This window comes from Megalobrama amblycephala, linkage group LG18, assembly GCF_018812025.1.
Source record: "Megalobrama amblycephala isolate DHTTF-2021 linkage group LG18, ASM1881202v1, whole genome shotgun sequence".
In the NCBI taxonomy this organism is placed as follows: domain Eukaryota; kingdom Metazoa; phylum Chordata; class Actinopteri; order Cypriniformes; family Xenocyprididae; genus Megalobrama; species Megalobrama amblycephala.
Window position 1 is genome coordinate 19,927,363 of NC_063061.1, and position 8,000 is coordinate 19,935,362.

Sequence of the window (8,000 nt, forward strand, 5' to 3'; positions counted from 1 at the left end):
GATGTATAAATCTCAATTTTAAAAAAAAAAATTACCCTTATGACTGGTTTTGTGGTCCAGGGTGATATTTATTTGTTCATTTCAGCAATTCTGTGCAATTTTTTGTTGAAGAGTAAATAAGTAATCTCAAGACATCTTAGTACATATTTTACATATTTCCCAAATGACAAATCACTTAATATAAAGCCAAGCAACATCTTGTCATTTCCTAGTTGGGAACACACTGCTCTTCATCTGTGGATCTGTTTATTTGCCTTCTTCTGTGCTATGATATTCATTGACTGTGACTGTGATTTGAGACCACCCATTTTGTGATGGATAACATGTCTTATGCTGGGAAACTGACTCTTATGGTGCCCAGAGACTCAAAATCATATAGGCATTTATATTTCACTTGTTTTCTTTACCTCTATCTGCTTATTTTGTCAATGAATATTTGTCTTGTCATTGTAATTATAATAGAGAAATCTCTACATGAACCGATGTACATATTCTTAAGTCATCTGTGTATTAATGGGGTTTATGGAGCCTCAGGATTCTACCCTAAATTTCTGTCTGATTTAATATTGGATTCATATGTGATCTCCTCTCACATGTGTGCTCTGCAGACCTTTGTTATTTACAGCTCTTTACTGTGTGAATTTACAATATTAACAGTGATGTCATATGATAGATATGTAGCCATATGCAAACCTTTAGACTATCATTCCAAATTAACTACATTCAATTGTTTGAAATTAATTCTGTTTTCATGGATTGTACCCAACTGCGTTACAGTTACAGCAGTCCTGTTATCAAACTTGAGGCCATTTTGTAAAAATCACATTGATAAATTATATTGTGACAACTGGTCAATTGTTAAACTGTCATGTGAATCGTCTTTTGTTAATAATATCTATGGATATGTCGTTGGTGTCATATGTTGTATTTGTGCAGTTATTGTCATTGTATCCTACATTAAACTGATCTCTGCATGTAAAGCATCTTTAGAAAACAGAAGGAAATTCTGGCAAACATGTCTGCCACACATATTATCACTGATCAATTTCACTTTTGCTATGATGTTTGATTTCCTGTATAACAGATATGTTTCATATGACATTTCAGAGAGTCTGCGTCATTTTTTGGCTTTAGAATTAGTTATAGTCCCACCTGTTCTTAATCCTGTAATCTATGGGTTAAATATTAGAGCAGTGCGCAAAAGAGTTTTTATTTCACGTCTTGCAGCAAGAGAAAATGTTTCACGTGCACCAAAAAGACGTAAAATGTAATTATTTTCTGTACTTTTCTGAAAGACATGCTAAAACAGTTGTCATGACAATGTTTATAAGTAAATGTTTCACAAGCTCAAAAAGGTTTAAAACCTAACTTTCTAATGGTTTATTTACATACATACATTTTTGCTGTGTTTCAGATTTTCTCAGTTGGCAAAGAATGCTGTTGATGCTACATAATGCAAAAAATGTTAAATGTATTGATTTACATTTTTAACAGTATGCATTCTTTCATGACTATTAGTGTTAAGGTAAATCATGTGAACATAGATGATCATTTACACTGGAAATTGGCTCCATATGTCTGCTGCTATGATAATGGGTTTAGTTCTTGGCTTGCACTGTAGGTAGCTTTTGTTAAAAGCATCTGAATTGTCTTAAATTCAATGGTAAATTTGTGTTTTATCTATGTTTTAGATAAATTCCCTTATTTAAACACTGTACATTTTCTGTCTGTGCAATACGTTCTCACTCCCAACTCGTCTCATTATGGATGCTTGTTCAGGACCCCTTGTGTCACTTTTTTTATGTGTAGGATGCTCCCTTGCTTTCTTTTGATATACAGTAATAATATTGCAGAACGAGTATCCCTATATATTCTTACATTGCAAAAGTCATAAACATTTAAATATTCAAAGTTGGGAAATTCCCTCCTTATAAAAAGTGTGAGCAAGTTGTTCATCTTCATTAGCAATCAGATCAATGAATAAACAAGACACCACAACATAGGTACTGCAAATGTCAAATTGCTCATTTATTGTTTAAAAAAAAAAAGGTGCAGGATGAGCGAGAGAGGGTGGCGACTCAGCATGAGGTTTTTGCAGAGGTTTTACACTTAATTCCTATGCAAACTGACATGCTATTAAAAAACAGTTTGGACATCAAGTGGACATATACTGTATATAACTATATACTGTTAAAAAAAAAAAAAAAAAAAAACTTGACTCTCATGAATGTGCATACAGCCGTTGCTGGAAGCCAGTGATTATTGATTATTGAAAAAATTATGGTTTAAAAGGTTTTTATTATGGATATTTGCTTCACTTCAGAAGGTATTTATTAACCCACTGCAGTCATATGGATTACTTTTACATGTATGATGGATGGATGTGTTTTTTGGAGCTTCAAAAACTCGGGCACTATTCAATGCCATTACTACGGTGGTGCATTGCTGCCACATAGATATTATTTTTTCCACTCAATCATGTCATAATTACGAGATATTATGTTGTTAAAACGACATCTTTTCTAGTAAAAACGAGATTTTATGTTGTTAAAACAACATCTTTTCTCATAAAAACGAGATGTTATGTCGTTAAAATGACATATTTTCTCTTAAAAACGATATGTTATGTCGTTAAAACAACATCTTTTTCTCATTAAAATGACATATTGTATGTGATGTGTACGAAATAGCTACAGTTTTATCTGGTCTATAATAGAGAATAGATTTATAGCCTAGATCAGTTCATTCACATTTATTTGTATATTACCAAAAGATTACGATGTCTAGAAAAACGTGTAGGCTATAGCAAACACTAATAAAGCATGCTATACAGAAAAATTGGTTTGTGCAGAATTTGATCTTTTAATATCACTTACTAGGCTAGTGACATAGAGGGCCCTATCTTGCACACAGCGCAATTGACTTTGTACACCGACGCATGTGTAATTCCTATTTTGCACCCGCGCAAAGCGCGCTTTTCCCTCCACAGAAGCACGTCGCTAAACTAGTGAATGAACTTGCGCTCCCTGGGCGGTTCAGCGCAAAAAAAGGAGGTGTGTTCAGGCGCATTGCCCGCGCATTGCTATTTTAAGGAGCTGAAAATAGACTGCGCCATAGACCAACTCAAACCTGGTCTAAAGTCAATGGCGCAATATTTTTTTGTTAGAGCGCGTTGGTAGAAACTGCGCCTCTGGGCGCGTCCACAGTGCGCGTTGACTTTGCTTATTACACACAGGGATGCGCATCACACAAACATGCCAAATATTAAAAACAAAAGGATTACAGTGTAAAAGAATATTATTGTGTACATAAATATAAAAATGTAATGATGAATAGTCATTGCGTGTATTAGAATTAGGCTACCTATTTTCAATTCAGCCTATTACTACTTATAATGATGAACGAAATTGGCTAATTAATTGAACAATCGTGCCAATACACACACATATTAACTGACTCATCGCGTGTACGCCATGTAAATAGCAATCCGCCATGGCGCGAGCGCATCTCGCTCTTAAAGGGAATGGGAGATGACACTCTGATTGGTTTATTTCACGTTACGCCCAAACCACACCTATGAATAATGAAGCTACTTCAGACCAACCCATTTTAGATTTGCGCCGGGCGCAAGAGCCATTTATCCCGCCGGGAAAATAGCAACAGCGCCGAGACCCGCCCACAAAGTTACTTGCGCTTCGCGCTTTGACACTTGCGTTTCAGATCGTTAAAATAGGGCCCTAAGCGTTTTCTTTATAATGGTTTTATATGGGAGGAAAACACAACGTATAAATTAAATGAATTGCGTTCATATTCTGGGCTCATCTGCTTTGCTCTACATAATATGTTTTATTAGTATGATGTTTACGGAGTTTGGTATTTTACTATCCCTGTCTTAGTACATTAAGCCATGTTAAGCGCTTTCTATGAGAGGAAAACGCTTAAAATTAAACTTGCTGCGTTCAAATTCTGGGCTCAACTGATTTTCTGTACATATGGTTTATTTGTATAATGTTTACTCAGTTTGGTCTGTTAATATAACTGTCTTAGAAAGGCCAACATTAAGCCACGTTAAGCGTTTTTCACAAGCATTTTAGAATGTCCCGACTGGGGATTTTGAGAGAAAACCCCCCAGATAAATTGCATTGGAACACACTTGGAAACTAGGAGCCCTATTTTAACGATCTAATTTGAACAAGTTTGAAACACATGGCGTAGGTGCACTTAGTCCAAAATCTACTTTTGCTAGTTTAACAATGAAAAAAATGTTTGGCGCATATCCAAAAGAGTTGTACCTACTCTCATAATGAGTCATGTGTGTGTTTTGGGCGTAACATGCAATAAACCAATCAAAGTGTCATCTCCCATTCCCTTCAAAAGCCAGGTGCGCTTGCACCATGACGGACTGCTATTTAAATAGTGGAACTAACGCGCCAAAAAATACTGGGTCATTTACTTCAGAACATGTTTTTTTTTTTGGTCAATGGCGCAGACGTTTTCAGTTGCCTCAAAATAGCAACACGCCAACAATGTGCCTGAACACACCTCGTTTTCAGACCAGCACCCCCATGGGCGCACAAATGGGCATGAGTGCATTTGTTATTTAAACAACATGGGCGCTGGACGTGAAAATGATAACTGCGTTGGGCTGAAGCTAGCAAAAAACACTTGCATTATGCCTGGCGTCATTTTACCATTTAATTCCCTCAATTTATAAATCATGTGCATGATTTATAAATTGAGAGAAGGAAATAGTAAATCATGTGCACGTTTTAGTAAATCGAGGGAACAAATAGTGGGCCCTATCTTGCACCCAGCGCAATTGACTTTGTACACCGACGCATGTGTCATTCCTATTTTGCACCCGCGCAAAGCGCGCTTTTCCCTCCACAGAAGCACGTCGCTAAACTAGTGAATGAACTTGCGCTCCCTGGGCGGTTCAGCGCAAAAAAGGAGGTGTGTTCAGGCGCATTGCCCGCGCATTGCTATTTTAAGGAGCTGAAAATAGACTGCGCCATAGACCAACTCAAACCTGGTCTAAAGTCAATGGCGCAATATTTTTTTGTTAGAGCGCGTTGGTAGAAACTGCGCCTCTGGGCGCGTCCACAGTGCGCGTTGACTTTGCTTATTACACACAGGGATGCGCATCACACAAACATGCCAAATATTAAAAACAAAAGGATTACAGTGTAAAAGAATATTATTGTGTACATAAATATAAAAATGTAATGATGAATAGTCATTGCGTGTATTAGAATTAGGCTACCTATTTTCAATTCAGCCTATTACTACTTATAATGATGAACGAAATTGGCTAATTAATTGAACAATCGTGCCAATACACACACACACATATATATTAACTGACTCATCGCGTGTACGCAATGTAAATAGCAATCCGCCATGGCGCGAGCGCATCTCGCTCTTAAAGGTAATGGGAGATGACACTCTGATTGGTTTATTTCACGTTACGCCCAAACCACACCTATGAATAATGAAGCTACTTCAGACCAACCCATTTTAGATTTGCGCCGGGCGCAAGAGCCATTTATCCCGCCGGGAAAATAGCAACAGCGCCGAGACCCGCCCACAAAGTTACTTGCGCTTCGCGCTTTGATACTTGCGTTTCAGATCGTTAAAATAGGGCCCAGTAAATCATCCGCACGTTTTAGTAAATTGAGGGAATGAATTAGTAAATCGTGCGCAGAATTTAATTTTTTTTCTTGCATGTCATGTGCGGGGCTCCATATAAATCGAATCATAAGTTTATCAATCAAATTAAATCAATCAACCCCGCACCCCGCATTGTATGTTATATTTATAATAATATTACACACATTATTTTTGTCTCTGCCATGGAATATAAATTTTTTAATTAATTCATGCTGACATGATTGCTTAATCACTTTGTGGTTAGGGTTAAGGTTAGGGTTACCTCAAAATTCATATTGTGTTTTTATTAAACTCTGTTAAACAGTCAATAAAATCACTATACTGCATTAAAAATAATGCAGTATTTTTTCCTAAAGGGACTTAGATGTAAGGAATTATCAGCAATTCAACAAAAAGCTATAGCAAGACAACAATAAAGGAGTGACATCACCTTTTGTATATTATTTGCTGTCTAAAAGCATGAACACCCTAATTATCAAAGGGCTGATAAACCCATCCCATCTGTTATATAAACTTTACAAGTGATTCAGCCATGAGTGCTTGGAAATCTCCCTCAGAGCACAGAACGGTATAGGAAGAACTTTCAAGAAAACCTCAAGATTAACACTCTTTTTTTCAGGTACAAACGTCACAACTCAGTTCATTAATTTTCTCATCAAAGGATTTTCTCTGCTGCATAAAGTATTTGACTGTAAATACGCTATGTGTAGGACCACAATGTGTGTATACAAAAAGAAAATGCATGTGAGGAAGTGTAAAATAAGCACTGATTATTGTACTTTTCCTAAGATGCTTTTGTTTATGCATTTTTGTCTGGTCTGCATTAGTTTGTCAAGTGGAATGGACAACGTCTCCTCCTTCTCCTTGTTCTCTCTCACAGCTCTAAACGACACCAGCAGGTCCAGCAGGATCACTATATTCTCTTTTGCCCTCCCAGGCTATTTTCTGACCATTTTTGTCAACGCAGTCTTGATTTTCATAATTGTTCTGGAGAAAGTTCTCCACCAGCCTATGTACATTTTTTTGTGCAATTTATGTATAAATGGATTATACGGAGCCACAGGATTTTATCCATCCCTACTGTATTATTTACTTAACAAACACAATGTAATTTCTCTGGAACAATGTGCCATCCAAAGTTTTGCCATTTTCACCTATGCAATAGGTGAGTTTACTAATTTGAGCGTAATGGCATTCGATAGGTATTTAGCAATCTGCAGACCGCTATACTACCATACTGTCATGACAACTATGACTGTTTGGAGGCTGCTGACTTTCATATGGATGTTTCCCTGCTGCACTGCAATACTGATCATACTGATGACGCTCAGGTTTCCGATTTGCATGAATCAGATAAACAAACTGTACTGTGAAACCTGGGTCTTGGAGAGACTTGCCTGCAGGGTGGACACTGCTCAGTATGTGATCAATGGTATTTTAACGTGTGCTGTGAATGCTCTGGTATGGTTTGTGTTTTTATCATATATAAAAATACTGATCTCTTGTAAACACTCTGTTCAAAACCACAAGAAGTTCATAACCACATGTCTACCACATTTGGTAGCCTTTTTGAATTATGTGGTGTGGTCACTTTTTAATGCCCTATATGAGCTGTTTGGAACTAGCAATCTGCCTCAGGGTTTTAAAAACTTTTTGTCAGTTTCCTTTGTGATTGTTCCACCTCTGCTCAATCCTATAATATATGGAATTGTTCTAACTCCTATTAGGACCAAAGTAAAGTATGTATTCCAAAGCTTAAGATCAAAACATACTGACTGAGCATTGCTTACTGAATCATTACACAACAGACCTGGAAATATAACATTGCTTGCAAGTGTGGGCTGCGTGCTCCCTGATGATTCATGACTGTTATGATAAATGTCAAAATAAAAACCATGAGCTTGTGGTAAAACTGTATGATATTAAATATACAATAAATACAATATGAATATCAGTTAAAAAAGATTGCAATGCAACTCATTTAATCATTAAAACACTGATCCACTTGTCCTTCCCTAGAAAAGATAATTAATCAAATTAATTATCTGTATTCACTTATGGAATATTTTATATAAATATAAAGAGTGATTTCTAATTTCTGCATTCACGTCTGCCACCATGGCAAGTTTAACTACTTTATCAATTTGTAAATGACTAAATAAGGGCTACTAAAACAATAAAAATATGATCTTAGCTTGAAATAAGTTAACAACAGGGTTGTAATTATAAATGGGTTTTTTTTTTTTTTATCTGTGTAAATATTTTAGGAAACAGCCAGAGTAGGGTTATTATGTAAGTGGAGTAATTATATTGTTGCCTGTTGCTTCTGT

General features: G+C 36.4%; 2 protein-coding genes across 2 annotated transcripts; both read left to right on the plus strand.

Moving 5' to 3' along the window:
• Positions 1 to 200: 200 nt before the first annotated feature.
• Positions 201 to 2,827, plus strand: LOC125252971 (olfactory receptor 14J1-like). The gene has a single exon (XM_048166689.1). The coding sequence runs from the start codon at positions 315 to 317 to the stop codon at positions 1,269 to 1,271; it is 957 nt and encodes a 318-aa protein (XP_048022646.1). The 5' UTR covers positions 201 to 314; the 3' UTR covers positions 1,272 to 2,827.
• A 3,390-nt stretch (positions 2,828 to 6,217) lies between these two features.
• Positions 6,218 to 7,829, plus strand: LOC125253199 (olfactory receptor 2K2-like). Its single transcript, XM_048167044.1, has 2 exons — positions 6,218 to 6,289; positions 6,498 to 7,829. Exon 2 carries the CDS (start codon positions 6,511 to 6,513, stop codon positions 7,447 to 7,449), a length of 939 nt encoding a protein of 312 aa, XP_048023001.1. The 5' UTR covers positions 6,218 to 6,289; positions 6,498 to 6,510; the 3' UTR covers positions 7,450 to 7,829.
• The last annotated feature ends 171 nt before the right edge of the window (positions 7,830 to 8,000 follow it).

Coding starts and splice junctions, on each gene's coding strand:
- LOC125253199 (XM_048167044.1), top strand. CDS start 6,511: ATGGACAACGTCTCCTCCTTCTCCTTGTTCTCTCTCACAGCTCTAAAC.
- LOC125252971 (XM_048166689.1), top strand. CDS start 315: ATGGATAACATGTCTTATGCTGGGAAACTGACTCTTATGGTGCCCAGA.